A 24,951-nucleotide genomic window follows, 5' to 3' on the forward strand; every position below is an offset into this window, starting at 1 on the left:
ACAAATAAAAAAGACGTCGTCGAAATCGTTTCAGTTTTGTTTTTTTTTTAATTTAAAATGAAGAACACGCAAAGGAAATAAGTAAAGAACTGCTTACACACGCTGTGTTCTTGTTGATCCCAAGTCCTGTTACGATGTGTATTATTCCTAGTAATAAAAGACTAAAAATGTAAAAGATGATTTGGAAATTCGTTTCACTTTTGTTTCTTGTGAAAAACTTTTTAATTTAAACAAAGAACACGCAAAGGAAATAAGTAAAGAGCTGCTTACACACGCTGTGTTCTTGTTGTTCCCAAGTCCTGTTGCGATCCGCGCTTTAATTAGTTCATCAGATAATTTAGTTTGCGCTGCGCTCGTTACGGAGCGAAGTGGACGGCTAATACACGTTGAGCCTATAATTTAATTATTTGACGGGACAAACACAAATTAGTCGCGCTGTACAAATTACCTGCGGAACTGTGAGATCTTAATAGAATTTAAGAATTCAATTACGTGTTAAAATATTTAGCATTTTGTTTTTAGAGTCGTTCTTAGAGACAATTTTTTTGTGTTTTATGTGGAAACTTTAAGGATTAAAAATGGTGGTGAAGCTTTTTGAAGATACCAGTGTATTGAATCAAGTAATAAAATGAAAACTATTATAGGCTATGTACATATATTTGGTTTGTGTACAAATTCATCATTAAGATCAGTCTATAGATATCGAAGTAATGTTTTGTAATATACTAATCTTCGAAATAAATACGCATATGATGTTTTTAGAAATGACTTTAATCTTCCTTTTACCTGGAAATAATTACAGACTTTAAAAATCTTAACCCTATAATTTATTTACAACCAATTTCTAAAGTTAGTTACAATTTTCAATATGCTATATTTATACATAAAGAAAACAATATTTTTTACTATTTTATTATCTAAAGTTATAATGGTACACAGTGCGTGAACGCTTATCAATAGTTTTTACAACTATATCACATTTTCATTTTATACCTATCATTTTAGTTACATAATACTTATTGTTAATTTTATTCACATTTACAAATGTGTGAAAATTCACATTAAAATACGAGTGTCACGCGTGATTCAACAAAACCCAGGGTTGATTTACATAATAATTATAATAGACTTGATCTTAACCAGAACACTAACCATTCATTTCACTAACATACTTTAAAATGATTTAGTTTGTATTCTTAAAATTGTATTGTCAAGCGTTGTATGTACAATTAGATATGTTAATTGATGAGAAAAACTTTACCGTGAGACTCAATAAGAAAAACTATGACCGGTGAATTCTTCATTACCTAAAGTTACAATATTATTTACATTTTCTACATATTTGATAGTGAAGTCTTCTTTATAGTAAAACAAAATTACATTAAAATATTACATGACAATGTTACAAACTTCATTCTAAGAATTAGACCAAAACATTGGGGAGGCACTTTCGCCAGTTCAGTCTTTTATCTAATGTTACACCAAAACACAATTCGAAAATCTTTGGGTGGGGTTGAGGCCCCGTCGCTAAACAGTTGTTTCTAAGAGGTCTGGAGAGGGTCAACAAAAGCCGTCTTTGAGGTCGGGGTACCCAAGGTCAGGCATGGCCGTTCTCGAACCGTTGCCTCTAGAGTTCTCAACGCGCATGCCTCGCCCGGCGCGGCCTAAACTAGCGTACCTTGTATCCGCCAGCTTATCCCTTTGTGCTACCTCGTCGTAATACCTCGCGTCGTTCAAGCCAGCGCTATACTTCTGGCTTAAGCTGTACTTATCTATCGTGGCATACTTTTGAACGGTGGCATACTGCCGCGCCGCTTCTGGGACGCCGTTTGTTTTGGCTCGGTCGTATGGCCTCTCCTCGGGAGGTAGGGCGCCGTCGAGCCTCGCTTTGAACTCTTTGTCTTTTCTTCTGCGTCGGCGACAAGCGCACATGGCGACTAAGACCGCGCAGAGAAGAAGACCGGCACCGGCAGCGGCAGCGACGTAAGGGGGCGGGAGGGATATCCTAAAAGAGCAGTTGGAGTCATCTTCATCGTACCCTGATGGGCAGTGCGCGCTCCCGTCGCACCATAGTGTGAGTGGTATGCAGGCGTTGAGTTCTGGGCAGCTAAAGAGAAAAAAATACAATGATTACCTTCCTTATACTGTAACTAAACACTACGTTGTTTAATAATGACGAATATAATTGAAATACGCACCTATAACGACATTCCAGGGCAACCGAAGTAGGAAGAAATGTATTTTCCGGATCGTGTTCATACGTCGACTTCTTCATTAGCTCTATCCATTTGATCGAATAATCCGCTTGCTCGTGTTGCAGAAAATCAATGACATAACTTCGAGCATGGGGCTTCAGCGATGATTCCAAAGGAGTTTCAGCAGACAACCACCCAGGAGAAAACAGTTCTATAAAATTCGGGCTGTCGGGACATACTTCGCGGTAGCGGGATGTATCACGTGCCTCGTAAATAAATAGTCTATTCGGTGTGGGACAAAACGGCGACGTTTGCGTCATCTCATACCCTGGAACTCTAATATACAGGTATCTTCCTTGCACGGACGTGACCTCATCTCCACCGGGCTCTATAAGCCAGGGTCTATGAACGCACGCTACTTCGGCTCTAACACTTTCAGATATGACATTTCTATCGCCAACGATTTCTGGAGCCAGAGATGTGTGCCTTTTATCAAAGAGACGAATTTCCCCACTGCTTCCTCGAAGTTGTCTTTTTCCCCACCCAGTAGAGCACACGGTCTCATCGCCAGGCCCGGTAGGCACAAACTTGTATTCACCTTCGAAAGCAAAATCATCATAGTCTTCTGTAATGTTCATCATAGTCACTGTAAAGTTTATTTCTACAACAGGAGCAGTCAAAGTATGTATATTGAGAGGCTCCGTTCGATTTGTACACAGACAATCCCTTTGTATTGGCACCCCTTCCCACGGGTACTCGGTAATAATTATTTGGGCAAGTCCTTCACCCCCTATTGTTCTTTTAGCGGGCCTATCACATTTCCACCGCCCGGTTCGTGAATCTTTGTGTGTACTACAATGTTTATTTCCGAAGTATGTGCTCGTAAAGGTTAATTGAACTCTTTCTCCTTGTTTAGCTTCAAACCTGAAGAGAAAGAAATATTTTTAGATTGGTCAAACATTTCATTATTGTACTGGGTTATGTTAGTTGTAGTGGAATAATTTTACCTTAGAATGCAAGTCAGATTTTGCGCTCCACCGCGGCCGTAATAGAATATTGCTCTGGGAGCTTGGAATCTCCCTGAGTACGTCTGAGCTGACTTGAAAATTCTGTCACAAGCCGACCGGGAATCGACAAGAGGTTGTCCTTGCTCGCTCACGTCTACAAACTCGTACCTCAGAAGGAACGAAACAGGGTATAGTGCTGATCCTTGCCGAAGCTCCTGCGTGGAAGACAAATCAGAGTTTAACACGATGAATGCAGATTGTTGACGATGAAACTTGAGAAGTTTACAATCTGCCCGTAAAACAAAGCCAAACCAGGAAACGCTAAACAGATAGTATTATTAAGTTCCTTCAAAGACAACCGTGGAAATACTTGTTACCATCTGGCACGACTTATTGCATGCCATTGTTGTACATTGAGACAAATTCAAGGCCGCAGTTAACATTAACTGAGGCTACGCGGTATAGTAAAACTTCAAATATTTAGTTAGCAACTTGGTTCAGTCCTTCCTCTGTTGAATTTAATATTGAATAATAAAGCAGTTCCCAACTACCGACTTTAACAACTTGCTTAAGACCAGGTTTCCTATATTAAAGTAGAGCGCTACTATTTATAGAAGGTCGAGTTGCATACTAATGCCAGGTCTTCAGTATTTGAAATGAAAAAGTTATTAAAGGTATTTCCTGAGGCGAGTTTCAATCGGAATAACTTTGGAATAACATTAAAGTTTAGGAACGTTGAAGCCAATGAAATATCAGACTAAATTAATATTTTATTTTCACTTTGCTTCGCAACATCAAAAAGTATTGGAGTTCTGATAAAAAGTTAATAATTTATTTGTATGAGTCCGATGAATGCCATTTATTCGAGAATATTGAATTTGCAAAATGAAGCTTCGTGCTACAGACTTGCTGAGGTTGTAATTAAACTGAAATTTGTTTTATCTGGAGATACTCGTCCTCGTAGCTGTATGATTGTCGTCACAAACTAACGACGTATTCTTTTTGTGCATTAAATGTCTGTGTACAGAGGATGCGTGTTCCACGCCCTGCAGCAGCGTGACAGGACACTAAAGCATTCCATCACTTCAGAGCAGCTGAGCTGGCACGTACTCTGTGCATTATTCACTATGGCAAATGCAACTCCGCGCGTGACTTATCTCGTAGGATGAATGTTTCACCGGGCTGAAAAGTCCCAAATGTAGTATACGGGGACTGAAAGCGATCTGGAATGGAATGGACCCGGCGAGACCATTCATGGAATAAATAAAAGATGTATTGGAGTAGTTTCTGCGACTCTATCAATCCTTTTATGGATCTAACTTAGCAAGATGTAATGTTTTTTTACAATCATCTTTTTTTCCTGAAACTTATACCTGATAGTGAATACCGTCGGTTAAAACAGTTTTTTTGCAGTTTTAATCAAAGACTTTATAATTAAGTATAATGCTTACGAGACTGAGCATAAAATAGCAAAAATAGATATAACCGTCATTTTACGATTTATTTATTTATTTACACTTTTGCACATACAACTGTACAGTGGCGGACTTAATGCCAGATTTATGACCTTCATAAAAATACTTTTGAGATAAGTTCTAATTCTGACAGGTTAATTACGATACACAATGAGTTAATTAAACTTTTTTTAATTTAAATGTTTAAGAAACAGTGTCACATCCAGTCTTAACCCTCCATGGCGCACTTCGCAGAAAAATTCCCATGCACTCGGTGTCGTTCCACTCAGTGCATACGCAAGTATCTGCCTACACGTCGAAAATGGAAGGTTAATATTTGCCAGGTCTAATTAGTTCCCTCTTCAGCTAGGGTTGTTACTCCAAGTCTAGAGGTGGGGGATTTATGCTGTGCTATTAAGAAATGAGAATTGAAATGAGTGAAATGAGTATTTAAGAATTCTGCTTTGGAATTTTATTAATAGAAAAATGGAATGTTTTTTATGAATAGTCAAGGTTATACGTAGGTTATACTTTTATAACCCTTAAATGAATCAGGACTTCCTTTTCATAGCAAATCTGATTATTTTAAAGACACATTCCACAACTTATACTTATTTTTTAGATAATACTGATGAGTTCAGATGCTCAATGAGTAAAGAGCTCTACTTTTATTCAATTTTTACTTAAAGATTAAACTTCAATTTGAATCTGATCAATGTTTACAAGGGAACTACAATTTGTATGATGTTAAGCGATTTATCACTAGGCAGAAAGGTAAGTTTGTGTTATGACTAAAGTTTGTATTTTCATATTCAAAATTCAATAGCGACGATAGCCGAACGGTTCGAATCCCACCGCCGCTCGACTATTGTAGTGTAACACTCGTAACAAAAGCTGATTTAACTTAACACGAGGGGCTTACGGGACTATTAGTAATATTACCTGTAGTATGGTGAGTGCTGGCCCAGTAGTGATGTAACTTTCAGAAGGCGCGCAGGGTCTCGTAGCTCTAGTGGCATTTGACAAGAGGGCGTGGTCACACAACCGGGGTGATTCTTCTCTGCAAAACGATCCTAGCAGCGACTTTTTATCAGACATCTCCAACTGTAACAAAATATATTCTTTTCAATCCTATAATTTTAAGATTACAGACTTTTATTCGGCCGATAGTTGAGCTATTCTAATTTGCATGAAGAATCAATCGGTGTAATTTGCGCTTTTTCATACATCTCCATACTGATTAACAGTCCGACCCAACTATCTGCCAACTCAAAGGCTAACTGATCAATGGCGCATTTTGAACCTTAATGACTTGCGTATAGGAACAAACAAACCAATGAGAAATATAAACCAGCTGTACCGCACAGAGGGTTGATTAATAAATATGATGAATGACACTTCTCACTCAACCCCTCATTTGATTCCGACCTATTTTTGTTTATTCCATTTTCCAGGAAATTGGTAGCAATTTTTTAATCCCTAAAAAGTCGGTTTCGCTGTATGTAGGTTATTATTCTACATATTGAAACAATAAAATTTGTATTGGCTCGTTGATGTAATTCGAGAAATTTTAGAGAATCGAGTGACCTTTGAGATGGAAAAAATTGACATAAGAAAAAACGAAGAAAAAGAAATATTCTTGCTGGCCAGTGCGCGCAGCCAAGGAGGCCGCCGTTGCGGCCGCAACATGCCCCCCGCGTTGAAGGGAAGGCTAGGTACGTGGCCGAGTCTTCAAATGGAATTCAGGAAAGATGATGCCTCTTGTTATGTTATTCGTCGTCTGGATTGAGAACATATCTTGCAAGCAGCTCGTCGAACGATTCCTTCGGCAGTTTTGACGTCGGCCACTCGACTGATCCCATCGGGTCCTGGGTAGAGTTTCGTGATGCGACCCAGTTTCCATTTGAGTGGCGGGAGATTTTCTTCCTTCAGAAGAACGTGTNTGGTAGAGGACATATCTTGCAAGCAGCTCGTCGAACGATTCCTTCGGCAGTTCTGACGTCGGCCACTCGACTGATCCCATCGGGTCCTGGGTAGTTTCGTGATGCGACCATCCATTTGAGTGGCGGGAATTTTCTTCCTTCAGAAGAACGAGTTTATTTAGGTCCAACGTTGTTTCGTTCCTCGTCCTTTTGTGGCGTTGTCGTAGATGTCACGTGGCAGGTATTCGTGGTGCCAACGCCTCCAGAAGTGTTGACGGAGGGCCTCAATACGTGCGTAACGGGTCAGTCGGTTTAAATTGTCCTGATGATACGTGTGAGATGGAATCGTTGTGAATGATCGGCCTATGAGGGAATGAACGGTCTCGAGTTTAATATTGCTTCGATTTGCGATAGCAAAGTACATACTTAGCTCTTCGAATGTCGGATGTGAACGGAATACAATTCGATTCAAGTGATGTTTCGCGGATTTGACAACGGCTTCGTACAGACCACCGAGTTGGGGCGCGTATGCTGGCGTAATGGAACGCGATACCCTCAGATGCCATAGCGTCAGAGACACTGTCAGTGGTATGTTGGAGCTTTTGCTTAAGGAGTTCGTTACATGCTCCTGCAAAGTTAAGCCCATTATCGAGTAGATGTTAACAGGTTTACCCCGGTGCGACATTAAACGTCTTAAGGCCATGAGGAATGACTCCGTGGTATGATCGGTGACTGCTTCTAAGTGGATTGATATATTCGATTGATCGTGCTAAGTTTCAGCCACAGATTGGTTAATTAAAACGTACGTATTGAAGCTAATAAATGTTGTGGTCGTGAGATATTCGTGTTGAAATAAAAGCTTTGTGAACGGGTGAGTGGACTGTATAATTATTAGATGGTTTTCGCTATTCGAGATAAGAGTTTTCGAGTCTACCGCCGACTCTACCGAAATCCAGCTGTCATCGAGAAACGGTAATAATTTTACGTGAGCTTTTTGATGAAAGCTTGTTATTCTTTAACATAGTATCGAGTATACGAGAAACGATTCAGCTTGACTTAGTCGAACTAATGAATGTAAAGATTGCTCGAGTTTGATTACTGGCAAAAGCCCTGTGAGTTTGATACGAGTGTTTTTACGATTATAAATATGAAACGGTAAATATGTATACGCGATTATTCGATTCAGTTTCGTGTATTCGATTCGAGTCGTCGTTCGAGATGTTTAAAATTATTTAGAGCCGTGTCGTACGAGTCTAAAGTCGAATATTAACAGCACACCTGCCTANAAAAAAAAGCACTTTTACACGTCCCAGTATTAACCCTACCACTACTTCAGGACAATAAATGGGCCAGTGCTGAGAAGAAGCAGCGCAAGAAACTCAGTCACTATTGTCAGCCTCTTTTTCAAAGGTTTACATGCTTTAAAATGTACAAAGTTATAAATATTTATGCGAGCTAGGCAGTAAAGTATCCCAAACATTTTTATCTTTTAAATAATCATCGACTTTATAGTAGCCCTTTTTCATTAAGGTACTTTTAATATGTGCTTTGAATTTATGAATGGGTAGTTCTACAACAGTTTGTGGTAATTTATTAAAGAATTTAATATATCAGGGGGTGATTAGTGATCGATACTGATGCCAAAAATGCAATCAGTAAAATTTTTGTCTGTCTGTCTGTCTGTATGTTCCTTATCGAAACAAAAACTACTCGACGGATTTTAACGAAACTTGGTACAATTATTAAACATACTCCTGGGCAGGTTATATAGGATATAGGATACTTAGAAATTCCCACGGGAATGGGAATTAGCGGGAAAATCGTTTTGTATGAAAAATTTGAACCGCTTAAGTTAGACGCTTGAAATTTGGCATGCAGGTACCTTAGTAAACTTAAAGCTTAGTTACAACACGATATTGCAAAATTCCCACGGAAACGGGAGTTAGCGAAAAAAAATCCTTTGTATGAAAAAATCTAAACCGCGTAAGATAGATGAAGTGGGCAAAACGGGATCCACGCGTACGAAGTCGCGGGCGGCCGCTAGTTCAACATAAAACTCAAAAAATCTAAATATTTATTAGTACATAGACTCTTTTCAGGGCACTTTTACACGCCCATGTAGCGCCTTTTCAATATAAGCTACTTACAAACATGACTAAATGCAAGTTCAAGCAAATAAGTTACAAACCTGCTATATTTTAACATAAGTTGACCATTTTTGTCCAACTAATTTATCATCAATAGAGTATTAACACAGAAACGGTTGTCCGAAATTAGAAAACACAATAAAATATTAGTCTCAATACTTTTTGACTATGATGGATAATGGCTATATTTCCAGTAGAAAGTGAAGAAAAAGTGTCCAAAGTGAAAGTAAAGTTTTCCTCATACAAATGCCTCGGCTTTGTACCAAAGCCGGTGTGCCCTTTGTTGTAACATGGGAAATGATACAATTGTGCTGAGTTCGTATTGAACACTACGTTCACGTTGAGATATGATCTGATATCCTACTTAGGAAGGCGCTGGATGCAGGCCGCTACCAACCGGTCAATTTGGAAATCATTAGGGGTGATCAATGTTCAGCAGTGGCGTCCTATGGCTGAAATGATGATGATGATCCTACTTAGCCTACTGGAAGCTGTCGGTGGCTTGGAAGTTTAAAGTCTAAGTCGTCATGTATCTAACCATGGGTTTACCCTTAGGTAGATGGTAGGATCCAGCTTGATCACAGAATACATAATAGTAGCAGCAGAAATTGCACTCCTTTGTGTAGGATCAGATGCCGACATTTTAACGGTAATAATAATAATGCAAAATATCCAACGCACATGGTGCATTCGAAATCGCACCTTACTACTACGCCCACATGAGCACATATTTTTTGTGTTTAGAATTGATCTACGTCACCGCTCAAGCGTCAGGGTTGTATGAGCAAAGTAAAATAAATAAAAACTTAATTTTAAGAAGCATTTATTGTATTTACGATTAGAAAACTTTAATCTAGTGGAGTTTGTATAATCGTACCATCTCTAAAGTACCTATTAATAAACTTCAGTGTTGCGATAATTCGAAATTAAACAAACAGTTTTAAAAGGTGTAGTGTCGGAAAATAGACACGGTGAAGTAAAGTTAATGTTTTTATTAGCTAAAATAATTTTTTNGTGATTATGGTGTAATTGTGTATGAAAGTGTTTGTTTACATCTCTGCTGGATTCTAAAAAATCAAGGTATACACACTCCCATACTGTTAACTATACATTTCCGTTTTTGCTCTCGCTTTAATCAAATGGCGATTCTTTGCGATAGAATGAGATGACATGACTTTCAATGGGCAGTTAACACTGTTGGCGATAGTACATAATTAATTTTACGCTTCTCGTTATAGGACAATAAAAATAATTCCCCGGTTCACGGAGCTAATGGTGTTTTATGGCGGCGAGTTCGCCGCGTCGCTTCACATCGATCTGAGGACATACAACTCACCTTCGGGATACGCACAGAAATTCGGTAAATTATATAAAATTGGACTTTTAAATTTACTTATTATTGACTAGGTAGCTTATTTTTGCCCGCAGCTTCACCCTCGTGAAATTTAGTTTGTCACAGATCGTCATAAATTATAATACAGTGTGAGTTACGATAAAGTGCACATATGAAAGTAGGTGAAACTAGACTGTAGGTTATTAACTACATATTGAAACAATAAAATTTGTATTGGCTCGTTGATGTAATTCAAGAAATTCGAGAGAATCGAGAGACATTTTAGATGAAAAACATTGACATAAGAAAAAACGAAAAAAAAAAAAAAATATTCTTGCTGGCCAGTGCGCGCAGCCAAGGAGGCGGCCGTTGCGGCCGCAACATGCCCCCCGCGTTGAAGGGAAGGCTAGGTACGTTGCCGAGTCTTCAAATGGAATTCAGGAAAGATGATGCCTCTTGTGATGTTATTCGTCGTCTGGTAGAGGACATATCTTGCAAGCAGCTTGTCGAACGATTCCTTCGGCAGTTCTGACGTCGGCCACTCGACTGATCCCATCGGGTCCTGGGTAGAGTTTCGTGATGCGACCCAGTTTCCATTTGAGTGGCGGGAGATTTTCTTCCGTCAGATGAACGAGTTTATTGAGGTCCAACGTTGTTTTGTTCGTGGTCCATTCGGGGCGTTGTTGTAGATCTCGCAGGTATTCGTGGTGCCAACGCCGCCAGAAGTGTTGACGGAGGGCCTCAATACGTGCGTAACGGGTCAGTCGGTCCAAATTGTCCTGATGATACGTGTGAGATGGAATCGTTGTGAATGATCGGCCTATGAGGGAATGAATGGTCTCGAGTTTAATATTGCTTCGATTTGCGATAGCAAAGTACTTAGCTCTTCGAATGTCAAATGTGAACGGAACACAATTCAATTCAAGTGATGTTTCGCGGATTTGACAACGGCTTCGTACAGACCACCGAGTTGGGGCGCGTATGCTGGCGTAATGGAACGCGATACCCTCAGATGCCATAGCGTCAGAGACACTGTCAGTGGTATGTTGGAGCTTTTGCTTAAGGAGTTCGTTACATGCTCCTGCAAAGTTAAGCCCATTATCGAGTAGATGTTAACAGGTTTACCCCGGCGTGACATAAAACGTCTTAAGGCCATGAGGAATGACTCCGTGGTAAGATCGGCGACTGCTTCTAAGTGGATAGATATATTCGATTGATCGTGCTAAGTTTTTGCCACGGATTGGTCAATAAAACGTACGTATCGAAGCTAATAAATGCTGTGGTCGTGAGATATTCGTGTTGAAATAGAAGCTTTGTGAACGAGTGAGTGGACTGTATAATTATCGGATGGTTTTCGCTTTATTCGAGATAAGTGTTTTCGAGTCGTGAAATACGGTTGTCATCGAGAAACGGTAATAATTTTACGTGAGCTTTTTGATGAAAGCTTTTTATTCTATAACATAGAAATATCGAGTATACGAGAGACGATTAAACTTGACTTAGTCGAACTAATGAATGTAAAGATTGTTCATGTTTGATTACTGGCAAACGCCCTGTGAGTTTTGATACGAGTGTTTTTACGATTATAAATATAAAACGGTACACATACGCGATTGTTCGATTCAGTTTCGTGGATTCGATTCGAGTCGTCGTTCGAGTTGTTTAAAATTATTTAGAGCCGTGTCGTACGAGTCCTCGCGCAGGGGAATTTTAACAACACACCTGCCTAGATTATCACGAGATGATTGAGTCACATGATTGACTTCTGTAAATGATGGTGTAGTAGTCAAGAAAGTGCACGTAAAGTTGTTCGTTTTAACATTTGAGATAGATCCGGATACCAGCCAGCCTAATTTTGTCTCAATTAATTGGAGATTAGAACCGGGGGCGACTGGGATTCGGTTAGATTGGATTAAGGTCCAAAAGAGATCTGCGCCTATGAGTATGTCTATCACTGACGGCTGTGTGAAGCTTGGATCTGCTAGAACCACACCTGAAGGCAAGTTCATATCGACCCGTTTGGGTTGACTCGGTATTGAACCTACGATACGGGGAATGACAAGACACGATAATGTGGAACTAAAATCTGTTACCTGTGATTGAACTGTGACTGTAGGTACATTGTCGATTAATAACTTGTGCGTTACCGCTGATGCCTTGTATCGTGTTTGAGATTTGACGTGGTTGAATACCTAACTTCTCGCACAAGCTTTCCGTGATAAGCGAGCACTGACTTCCTGAGTCTAAGAGCGCCCTAACGAGTACGCTTTTATTGTTATGCATTATACGCACTGAGGCTGTTGACAATAAAACTTGGTCAAGGGTCGTGTTTTCGATTTTCATTACAGCCTTGAGAATTGGTCGTAGTTTCTGGTTCCACGTGAAGATGCGAATTATGTTTTTCGTTACAATATTTGCAGCCTCGTGAGCGACACGTAGAAACAGTATGTCCTGAGCCCCGATTACGGTAACTTTTAACGTTTACAATCCAGACACGCTTCTCGATTCTGCGATACGATTGGTCGTTCAACAGCGTACGTCAGCTGTTTCGACCAATCGTATCGCAGCGTCGATGAAGCGTGTCTGGATTGTAGACGTTAAAAGTTACCGTAATCGGGGCTCTGGCCTGAGGCAATTTTTGCAAAGACTCAATTTCTCTACGAACTTGACGCGTTCATGAACAGATGAATCTAAAAATGTTTTGCAAAAATATATTGGATGCGCATCTTGACACACAGGGCATTTAAAGTAAGGACGATCGCTAGTATTATTTTTGGTTGTCGTTACCGAAAGCACTTGCTTAGGCTGAAAATTACGAGTAGGTTTAAACGATTGCGATTGTTTAGAGGACATAGTTTCGAGTAAGTCAGCTCTATCACGCAAGAAATTGGTAAATTGATCGAGAGTAGGAACTGTGTTACTAGACCGATGCTCTTCCCACTGACGCGATGTGGTAGAGTCAAGTTTCGATGACACTAGATAAATTATTACTGTATCCCAACTATCAACTGGTTCGCCTAACGATTTTAACGCTGCGAGATTTTTCGTCATACAATCGAGTAATTGTCTGATACTACAATACGATTCATTTACAATATTATCAATTGAGAAAAGGGACTTCACGTGATTATGTATGAGTAATCTTTTATTATGGTATCGATCGTTCAAGAGCTGCCAAGCTACAGCATAGTTTTGAGCCGAAAACTCAAGACTTTGCAGCAAAATGGCAGCGCTGCCTTGCAATGAGTTTCGCAAATAATGGTACTTCGTTATCAATGGTAAATTATGGTTGTCATGCACCAACGAGGCAAAAGTATCCCGGTATTCTATCCACTTATCGTAGCTACCGTCAAAACANAGTCGAGTAATTGTCTGATACTACAATACGATTCATTTGCAATATTATCAATTGAGAAAAGGGACTTCACGTGATTATGTATTAGTAATCTTTTATTATGGTATCGATCGTTCAAGAGCTGCCAAGCTACAGCATAGTTTTGAGCCGAAAACTCAAGACTTTGCAGCAAAATGGCAGCGCTGCCTTGCAATGAGTTTCGCAAATAATGGTACTTCGTTATCAATGGTAAATTATGGTTGTCATGCACCAACGAGGCAAAAGTATCTCGGTATTCTATCCACTTATCGTAGCTACCATCAAAACACGGCAACGATATTGTTGGCAGCTTAAGACCCTGTATGTGAACACCATTATTACCGTTATTAGACTGCGCCTCCTCGAACGCGCTATCAGCAAACAAACGCTTACCAATTGACAGTGTCTCTGCGTACGTACCCTCGAAGGCGTCGCGCTCGTCCAAATGTTTCTCCAACTGATCTACGTCTGTGAATTCGATTTGACATTGAATTTCATTGAAAGATTCATAAAGGTCTTTTATAGAATCGAATTGAAATTGAATTGTTTTCACATCTGACTCGACGATGCAAGATTCGTCTTTTACTTTGTTATAGAATCGTGTGAGTTTGGCTTTAATTACGCCGCGCTTACTCATGAGTTCGCTTAATTTCGCGGGCATGATGAAATTATTAAAAATACGAGAAAAATAATACGATTATGATAATGAAAAATGAATGATAGTCGGTACGTTACGTGTACGAGGCCCGTCCGTCGCGTTTCGTTGCTGCGAAGGCCGGGTTTCTAAAGACACGACGTTGACGTCTTCAGAAATTACGTGTATCGAGGTCGCTGGGTATCGCTTCTTCTCCAGTTCGAAAGTATTGGTATCCGGCTCGTGTAGGCCAAAAAACATGTAGGTTATTATTCTACATATTGAAACAATAAAATTTGTATTGGCTCGTTGATGTAATTCGAGAAATTTTAGAGAATCGAGTGACCTTTGAGATGGAAAAAATTGACATAAGAAAAAACGAAGAAAAAGAAATATTCTTGCTGGCCAGTGCGCGCAGCCAAGGAGGCCGCCGTTGCGGCCGCAACACTGTATATGCTAACGTAATTGTATTTCCAATAAAAGGCATTATGCTCTCTGGCTAGCGGGCACAAATAAAGCAAGTTAAATAAGATTTTTCTAATTTCAAGGGAAAATGTACAACTAAAAATACTTAACGTTGTAATCCGATGTCTAAAGCTTACGGTCTGTTTTCCGAGCTGAAACTCAATACTAAGTCTACTTTACAGAAATAGAACATAGCAGTGTGAGGATGTGTGGCGGATAAAAGGTTATTTTAGAGGGCTTAGAAAATGAAGATAATTAAAGTAATATACTTTTTATTTAAATCTGTATGTTTTTTCAAGCGAATTTAGTGTTACCGTACTTTTTTCTTTAAACGATAATTTCGAGATGAAATTAAACAAAATTGTACGTACTATGTATCTTTCTCTAAACTTACCTACTATCAATGTTGTTTATAAGTATGTAATTATGACTACCGAGATTTGAAGAACATGTTATCATCTGAGAACTTATTTACTAATTAGCGGCCGCCCGCGACTTCGAACGCGTGGATCCCGTTTTACCCCCTTAGGGGTGGAGTTTCGTAAAATCCTTTCTTAGCGGATGCCTAAGTCATAACATCTACCTGCATGCCAAATTTCAGCCCGATCCGTCCAGTGCTTTGGGCTGTGCGTTGATAGATCACTATGTCAGTCTCAGTCACCTTTTTTTTATATATTTAAATAAATTTTGCTCTGTCCGCAGTGCACACTTATGTAAGGCTGGGTTGCATCATCTTGTAACAAACGTAAAAAATCTGTCAAACTCCATACAAATACCACCGGTTATCGTTATAGTTACAGTTAAACTTAGATGATGCAACTCAGCCTTAAAAGGTTATATTAGCGTCGTAACGTCGTCATAGAACATTAAACTGAAAATTAAATAAGTTTAGTGATACATTAGTTCCGTTCTACAACATCTACGCAGTTCCCATAGCTTTGTACATTATAATCGATTGTATTGTGGTTTCCAGTACATTAAGATGCGATCCCACTCGGCCGACCCGTATTATTTCGCATGACAAACTTGTAACACGGTAGTTTGGATTATACTTCGTCGTTCTGCTTTGTGTGTATACGAGCCTATAGTTGTAGCTTTCAATTGAGGACATGTTGTATACAGGGTGTTCCAAAAACAATGGATAACCTTATAACTATCAATAGGTCTCCTCAAGATCTCTATATCAAAATTTTGACCTTAGTAAAAATATCACTGACTTAAAGATTTTTATTTTTAGAAAATTGCCACACTTGATTAGTTTTTCTCATGAAATCAACAATCTAGTTCCAAAGTATTTTATAAAAATTTAAAAAAAGAAAAGGAAAATGTAATACGTTTAATCTCGCATCGCAATCGCATGTGACAATTTTCTAAAATACAAAAAACAACCGTGAACCATATCCATGACCAATATTATTTAGTACATACCTACATTTATCATAACATTCTCATAATTACTTGTTGTATTTGTTAAATCAATCATTAATTAAACGCAAAACCCCATAAGATATATCTAAACAGTAAAGCAGAGATTCGCATGCACATCGCCATTTTTATCCTCAACTCCAGTTTCTATTTACAAACTGTATTTGCTAGAAACTTCCCTGATTAAAGTGCCAACAAAAAATAACTTAACCGCTCATCCATTCTTAATGTAAACTAAGGAATTCCGAATGAATGAAACGAAACACCGCACTGCAGTCGGTCGAGAGCCGGTAAGAGTGCTCGGGCACATTAAAGAAAATTAATGTTTGGCTGCCGACGTCAAGAGGGGTTGAGGTAGTCGGGTAGTTGGCAAAGTGAAATGGCACGAATAAGGCGAGAACGCTACCCAATTTTATATCGCTTCTGTATTGTGCCATAGCATTAGTCTCGGAATGCAAAAGTTTCAACGCACGCGTTTAAGTTAATCCACATTTCATTACTGTATGCGGTCCTGAACTTTTTGTCGTTTCGAATCGTGTTGTGTAAAATTTTATGCGGAACGGTAGTGCAGTTAGGTACGGTTGAATGTTACAGTTTCGCGATGATAAAGTTTAAAAATTGGCAACACCTACGCTATTTTCGAGCTAGTGTACGGTGCATGGGCTCTGTAGAGAGATATGTGCTTACAAAGAAACATCAAGTAGCTACTAAATTGTTCTTTTTTTTTCAGTGATGAAACTGATAAAACAAGGTTCAATTAACCACTTTTTAATGATAAAACTAAAACCTCGTATATTCTGAGCACAAAGTAGGTGTACCTACATAGAAACCAAAATATTTCCAGAACTCACTATAACAAGTATGAACAGGTTATTGGAGTGAAAACCCCTAGTCAGCCTAAACATAATGAAAACAATTCAAACATTAAAATTCAAATACTAAAAACGATTCTATATTTACATAATGTAGAGACGGATTTTTACATAAAATCGTTCATCATATTCAAATGCCTAGCGCCAATGAACAATCTATCTTCTTGTCTACGTTTTATGTTCTTTGTTGTATGTAAAACCATTAAAGTTGGTGATCGACGGTTTGTATAATGCAAACAAAAAAAAATTAAGCCGACATTGGCTGGGTTTCATTTTAGCCAAACTGAAGATGGATAAAAGTAGAGCTCAAAAGTTGCAGTTGCTGAAATGGAAATAGTCCCGCGGTGGTTTTAACTACCCTATTTGTAATGGTTTCGATTTCACGCACTTAAAAATGTCCACTGCTGGGCAAAGGTCTCCGATAAGGATTTCCATGAGGCATAATTCATCAGATTGTCGGTCCACCAGCCTACACTACGTGTAGACGTAGCTAAGTCTACTTCAGCCTGTACATTGCTTCTTACCTTTCTATCCAGGTCTGCATCTGGCGCCGCCCCGTCCCATATGGTGAGCTGAGACGAGCAGTCCTTCTGCTGGTCGAACCCTGCCGGCTCCGTTCCCACTGTGTAAGAGACCTGCCTACACTAAGTCTACTTCAGCCTGTATACTCAGAATCCTGTATATTGCTTCGTACCTTTCTATCCAGGTCTGCATCTGGCGCCGCCCCGTCCCATATGGTGAGCTGAGACGAGCAGTCCTTCTACTGGTCGCACCCTATAGGCTCCGTTCCCACTGTGTTAGAGACCTGCCTACTCTAAGTCTACTTCAGCCTGTATACTCAGAATCCTGTATATTGCTTCTTACCTTTCTATCCAGGTCTGCATCTGGCGCCGCCCCGTCCCATATGGTGAGCTGAGACGAGCAGTCCTTTTGCTGATCGAACCCTGCCGGCTCGGTTCCCGCCGAGTGGTACTTCACAAATGACACCCACACGATTTCGTTTGGTCGACCCTAAAATTAATTGCTTTTTGTAAAATATTGCTATAAGAATTTGTACGTTTGTACGAGTACCTCTACTAAGGCTAGGTTGCAACATCTTACTTTAACTTTAACAAACGCAAAAATTCTGTCACACTTCACACAAAAAACACCGGTATCGTTGTAGCTAGGTGGTGCAAGTCAGCCTAAGAGTGTTGTGGTCTGAATTGGAACTTGACGTTAAAACTAAATTTAGTTTTTAGAATTAGCGTTTTCAGGATTTATCCAACTCTGTGAGTACTTAAACTATGTTACGAGTATTTGTGCAATGAAAATGAAATTAAAGTATTCAGAAAATATGGTTTTGTCAAGCAAATTACAAATTAATATATTTAATACAATTTTAAATACAACATCAGCCTTCTAAGTAATGAGGTAAACATGTTTTCATTACATTTCTATAGTGATGTGATTTGATTCCAGCGTGATTGGAATGGAACAAGAATAAAATACGTGATTGTGACTTTAATTAAAAAAAAACTTCAAATCTTACCTGAAAGTAGTACACACAAGACGTGTTCGGTGGCAACGAATGCCGTGGATTCCTTAGAACACCGCTCGTTTTGTCGGACGACCGCAACACAAACCGACAGCGGCCGTCGGAGCGTACGTACGAGTGGGAATCTTTGTCCACGTACAACACCTGACAAAATGAAAAGGATTTCAATGCTATTGTCGAAGGACAAACAATTTTTACACGTTCTTATTCAGTATAGCACTGATAGCGCCATGACGTCTCTCAGGGATAGGGTTGACATGAAAGCAGGTTACTTATGTAAAATTAGTTGTTGCAATAATAATATTAACGAGAGAGAATAAAAGGCATTAGTTTAAGGCTTGAAAAGCGACACATCAAACTAAACTATTTCATATAAATTGTACAGGAAGCTAGACCTGTTTTAATACGTCATGATGATTTTACGTCCAAAGTTACCTATCACTACTTTTCATCCATACCAATTTCTGTACAGATACTGCCATGCTTGATTGTCAATCACACTTTTTAATGTTAAATATTATTATCAAATCATTTTGTCATTTTTCCGACTCGAGCGAGACAGTTGATTACGAGAATTAGTGAAAACGTTTAAATGTAGTACCTAGCTATTATCTTACAAATTGTCTTGATCATTACGGGGCATAATGAGAGCTTAATTATTTGTCTGACTTCGTTAATCATGTTAATCGTGAATTAAGCTTACAACTAAAGGCCAAAATAGCGGATGAGTTGCGCCATCTTACTTTAACTTCAAACGTCAAACTCCATACAAAAAGCACCGGTTATTGTTATTGTTACGGTCAAAATAAGGTGGTGCAACTCGGGGTGCAATGGTGAGGGACCTCCACGTGGTGCACCCCGGGCAACGTCCGCGTAGTCTCTTCATGCGGGCGGCTGACTTCTCACCTGCGCGGCAGGTTGCGTCAATTCGGCGGGCCTGTCGGGCGACCCGTAACCCACAACGGAGTGGGCCGGGGGCTGTCGGGGCATTTGCCCGGGCCGCGATGCAGGGGACATCTGAGAAAACCCCCCCAATCCCAAGGTCTACAGGGGCCGAGGGGACGCGTGGTCGTAGGGTGTACGGCCGCTACCCTGCTTGAGCGAGGGTGTGGGCAGCTGCGCCCGGAAGCAGTAATCTATGACATGGACACAAGGAAAACTAAACTACCCCAGGGAGGTACTGGCAAAGCCGGAGAATCCTCTGCCGCTACGGCGGTCACGGCCCACGTATCTGGGGGGGCCGCACCGTGTTCTGTGTCTTCGCCGGCGAATGCGCCGAAATCTTGCAAGGTCGAATTGACCAGCTTTGACCGAGGGCTTCGGAATATGTTCGGAGCTAAACCTAAAATCGACCAGGTCACTAAAGAGACTGCCGCGGATACAACCCGCGGTGTGACTCCTGTCCATGAAAGTAGTAACCCAGACTTGACGACAGCAAAGGTGGTGGTTGAGACTTCCCCGGTTCTACCCGGGGATCTGACTCCCACTACCCGCAGCCGTTCCCGGATCAATAGTGAGGACTCCGTCACTCGGGCTGCCACCAAGCGGCGGATCGAGGAGTCGGAAGAGTCACAGTACTCGGATTTAGAAACCGATCATTCTGAGAGGGTTGATCGCTTTATTGAAAGATGCTTAGCAGCCGACACGGATGACTCCTGCATGTCGACCGAATCGGCTCCGTCAACAAAACACACAGCATCGTCACGTGGCGGCAAAAAACCCCGCGGCCGTGGTAGAGCCCCAACAAGCGGGGAATATATCGGATTGAGACAGAAGTGGGCTGAAGAAAGGTTGCTCGCCAAGGAGAAACTTGAAGACTCCGAAGAATCAGCCATACGACTGACTAACAAAATGAAGACGGCGCGACTTCGCGCACAGGATAAATCATGCACACTTACTGCAGCAGAGCTGATGGAGACTATCCGCACAAGTGCTCAGGCAGTTTTCAAGTGCGCGGGAAAGTGCAGCAAGATCAGAGGCACTGAGCAGGGGGCCTTTAAGGAAGCCGCCTTGACTATCGAGGCAGCAATCACGGCACTGGCTGATCGGCCTCCTGATGAAGAAATTCACAGACTAAACGTTGCCAACTCCCTCCTTAAAAAGGAATTGGATGAACTTCGTCAGGAGGTTCGCAACCNAATACCAAAAAAATATTTAGTTTTCATCCCTTTGTGTTTCCCGGTTTCCTGCGTGATATATTTGGCTCCATTCGCATCCAATATCAGGTTTCGCTTTGCAAGTATAACGGGTAAAAATTGAATCAAAAGATGAAATCATATTGGTATCGACTGTCGCATCATTCTATTTGTGTTTGAATCTCTTTTCAGTCATTGTGTTTTGTTTTTAGAAGTCGTAAAAGCGGCCGAAATGGCTACGACGCCGACGTTACGTATTCAATTTTTTTATTAATCTAATGGATAAAGCATGTACCTCCCTACCTACGAGTATATTATTTAGTTATTCTGTTACAGTACTCTATTTATGAAGATAACTCTCCATTTGTAACTAGGTGCCTAAATTACCTTCTCCCAAATAAAACTAACACCTACCACTGACAGCAATAAGCCTAATATTTATGGGAGTAGTTGGCTTTATAGGTTAATCGATTTATAGGTCTATGGTAAGAAGACGCCATGAATCAATGGGACCTGCCTACTCAATCGAACGAAAAGTTCAAGTTTTATTAAACTTGAGTGATATTCGGAAAGCTGACTCTATTTAGTAAATAGAAAAGACTTATGCTTTGCTTTCATAGCACTTTTCAGGCACAAAATTTTTTTGGTTCGTAGTTAGTGTTAACCCAGATACTCCTGAAACTTTTTATGCTTGTCAATTTTTATAAATTTTTAGTATGTTTCTAAATAGAGGTCAAGTGTATACAGAAAAATATTAGAAAAATTCTTGGTCAACTGGAAAAGCCGGAAAATGGGTGGTGTTTTAACACCTGGTCGGAGAATGGACTACTACTACGAGAAAAAATTATACTATGATTTTGTTAGGTTCAAGAGTTAAAAACGAGTTGTAAGTTATACTCATTTATTTAAAAAATACCAAAATCTTATTCAGAGGACGTAGGAGGATGGTATAGCCAGAGACATAAATCATAGCCTAGGATGCTTTAGTACGTGGCGCATATTTTACACCAAATTGTTTTTTTCTTGCGAATTTTACATGTCAGTTGCGTGTAGTACTCGTAAGTAAAGTAGTACATAGGGATGTAAGCTCCGTGGACCCTGGTTGTGGCGCCATTCTTCATAAATATTGTTTCGGAGTATGACTTTGGCACAGAACTTTCACAGAAGGTACTTGCACTATATTGCATTGTTGTAATTGTGATTGCGGTAGGTACTTTCATGNATGTTAAAATAGGTAGGTATGAATGAAGACATTGTAATAGAACAAGTTTTTTAATCCTAATTAGGTATATTTGAAATGTTATTTTTACTTACCTACATACGTACCTCATTACAAATAAGTAGATTAATTATTTTTTCACTAGACAGCAACCCTAACAGCGTAAGAAGAGTTCAGAGGCACGCGATAGAAAGAGACAAAACTTGTAGGTGAATAAAATTGTAGGTACGTAGTGCTGTGCGAGCTGAATTCCACTGTATCGCGTCGCAGCAAGACTCGCATTTATTTAAATCGTCGTGCGGAGTAATCCTTCTGTACCTGTACTATTACTTATTCTGTGCCAGAGCGTCGATGTGACGTCACGGCTGCCAAGTGCGCAGTTAACTCAACGGGTTATTAGTGTAAGTTTTTTGTACTTACGTTTTAAAGTAGGAATCGTGTTAATGGGTGGCACCGGTGGAGTTTCGTCGCCTAAAAAAATACGTTTTGATATCAATATTATTTCTAGAGTTATTTCATGGAAAAATATTTAAAAAAATGTTGGATCTCTCATAAATTTTACTAATTCTTTTACGCTCGCAAACTCACTGCTGCCGCCCGTCGTGCGATAAGAATAGATAGCTTGGGGTCATTGGACAAAATTCTACATGTTCGGCGACTGGACTTTAGTAGGAGGTTACCGCTTTTCCAAAAATATTAACATTACATCTCTAGTTAGTGTGTTTGTGGTGTACATATTGAGTTTTGTGTGTTGTGTTATGAGTGGTGTATTGAGTGAATTAGTGTGTTGTGTTGTGAGTGAGTGTTGTGTGTATTATAAAATATGTGTAGCAATTTATTTAATTTAATTTATGCCATCCCATAGCTGTACTATGACTTTTATTCTTACTTACCCGCGTTTCTTACTTCTTCAAGCGTCTCATAGATGTTGTTGTCATCTCTATTTGATTTCCTTTTCATTATTCTAGAAAATGCGGATATTTTCACGCCAGGAGAACTGCTGTATCTTTCTGTGAATGTAAAAAATAATATAAAACACATTTAAAACAATATTTTATTTATGCTACATTTTATGAAGCCACGATAGCCGAACGGTGAAGGGGTCGGACTAGCCGACTCCTGATCCGGGGAATGCGGGTTCGAACCCCATTGTCAGAGTAAATACAAATCGGCACAACACCCCACTAATCCACGCTAAATTTTGTCAGTGTGTGCGTGCGCGCCGCATACGTATTGGCGCGCTCGCATACAAACCGCGCTCGGTGCGTTTCTATGAAGATGACCTACTCATTTGTATTTACTCTGCTATTGTGGTGTACCCTCTCGTAACATAAGCATATTTACGAGTAGCTTCCCACGAGCGAGGGGTTAACCGGATTTAGCAATTTGTAAATACAAATTACTAATATTCTTAAAAAAATATGGACACCTCCATCATCAGATCAGAGATCAGACCCTATTAATCAAATCAAAAATTTATTAGAATACCTCAACGTTGGGGCTACAGTGGCACCATGGTAAGTACAAATGCGATAGTCCTTCTACCGCTTCAGCGCTCACCAGTGGGCTGAGTGCGAGTTTCAGTGTTGCCAGTCGGGTCTTGTCAGAAGTTACCAGAAATTTAAAAAAATGTAACCTTTTTGAATAAAANCAAAGAACAGTAAACAAATTCTCGATATTTTTATAATTTATCTGAGGATATTCCGAACTACTTTTTAGCGGTGTTATAACGCCTGGTAGGAGTAAGTGGGTTAAAATACATACCTGGACTTCCAGCTCAAATCCCGGTAAGTAACTCAGCGGAACAGGGTGAAAGGGGTTGTCATACGGGGACGTGTGAAACTCCAGCAACATGTTAGGCCCCCTGCTCACGATATCGGGGACCGCATCCCCCCCACATAAGCGGACCAGGACCGGCGAGTCTCTTGTGGCCCCGTCCCACACCGTCAAGTAGTCTTGCACTACGTTGCACTGGTCCCATATCCTAAAATAAGTGTATTTTAAGACAAAAAATACAATTCTGTGGGTGCTGCGGACTTCAAAAGACTCTTACGCCCGTATTCACAAACTATGAGGTCTCACAGTGCGCGTGGATGCACAGGGCGACAAACTAACCAATAACAGAGCTCTATTCAACGCTGTGCGTCGGTTTGCTGCTTCACTTAAGCAAGCATCGTTTGTGAATACGGGCGTAAGCCTCAACTGTCAATATATGTAGGTGTTAATTGTTCGACACTGTCTTAAATGACGTCATGTACTTAGTTGATAATGATCAGTTTGTTGGTCGAATAAACCAAAAATAAACACACAAATAACCAAATACGTGGTGCTTAAGTAATAAGTAATGGTCTGTCTATGTAATCCCAACTAATATTATAAATGCGAAAGTAACTCTGTCTGTCTGTCTGTCTGTCTGTCTGTCTGTTACGCTTTCCCGTTTAAACCTCGCAACCGATTTTGATGAAATTTGGCATAGAGATAGTTTGAGTCCCGGGAAAGAACATAGGATAGTTTTTATCCCGGTTTTTAAAACAGGGACGCGCGCGATAAAGTTTTTCTGTGACAGACAAAATTCCACGCGGGCAAAGCCGCGGGCGGAAAGCTAGTTCATCTATAAAAGTTAAGTGAGTGTCTACGTACCTAGCTCTCTCCAAACATAACAGAACAGAAATATCTTACATGCAAAAATAACTCACATTTATTTTATGCAAATACATTAATTAAGCAAATTGAGTTAAACTTTTCAACGTGAAATGTTACAATTCACCGCAACTTCGTTTCGTAACCAACACAATACATTTCGAGTCTAAAAACGTTGCTTCAATATGCAAACAAAGATTGCGTTATGTACGAGAAACCTCATGAAATTCGGAGGTAAATGATGCAGAGGCCTCATAAAAACTTTTACACCGACAAAATCGCAATGTTTTGTCGCGTTCGGAATTTGATGGGACCAACGAGAAATATAGCGAAGAGATATTTCGCTTTACATAACATATTGAACTGATATTTACGGTTTCAGGAATTATTTCAGAGTACTTTAACGTTATTATATTTGTTCTGAAAGAATGCTTTATTTGCACAATTGCACATCAACTGAAAATGATGATTAAAATTTCAGAGAACCGTAAATCAAAATACTGATATGGAAATAACTTGAAATGTTATTTGTTTTACTAAGGTATTATCCGCACTAATAAATTCAAAAACATTACGGTGGCCTATAATTAGGT

The 24,951-nt window shown here is 39.9% G+C and overlaps 1 protein-coding gene across 1 annotated transcript in view; it reads right to left on the reverse strand.

Moving 5' to 3' along the window:
- Positions 1–999: 999 nt before the first annotated feature.
- LOC114359919 (uncharacterized) overlaps positions 1,000–24,951 on the reverse strand; it is a 70,159-nt gene continuing 46,207 nt past the window's right edge. Inside the window, exons 7-13 of the mRNA XM_028314470.1 lie at positions 23,483–23,702; positions 18,359–18,508; positions 17,692–17,838; positions 5,599–5,760; positions 3,203–3,417; positions 2,199–3,119; positions 1,000–2,107 (exon numbers count right to left, since the gene is read on the reverse strand). Of these exons, the coding sequence (XP_028170271.1) occupies positions 1,561–2,107; positions 2,199–3,119; positions 3,203–3,417; positions 5,599–5,760; positions 17,692–17,838; positions 18,359–18,508; positions 23,483–23,702 (2,362 nt within the window). The 3' untranslated portion in view covers positions 1,000–1,560. The remainder of the gene's footprint in view (positions 2,108–2,198; positions 3,120–3,202; positions 3,418–5,598; positions 5,761–17,691; positions 17,839–18,358; positions 18,509–23,482; positions 23,703–24,951) is intronic.

This window comes from Ostrinia furnacalis, unplaced genomic scaffold (assembly GCF_004193835.3).
Source record: "Ostrinia furnacalis isolate ACB-3 unplaced genomic scaffold, ASM419383v2 OfSCF4694, whole genome shotgun sequence".
NCBI classification, from domain to species: Eukaryota; Metazoa; Arthropoda; class Insecta; order Lepidoptera; family Crambidae; genus Ostrinia; species Ostrinia furnacalis.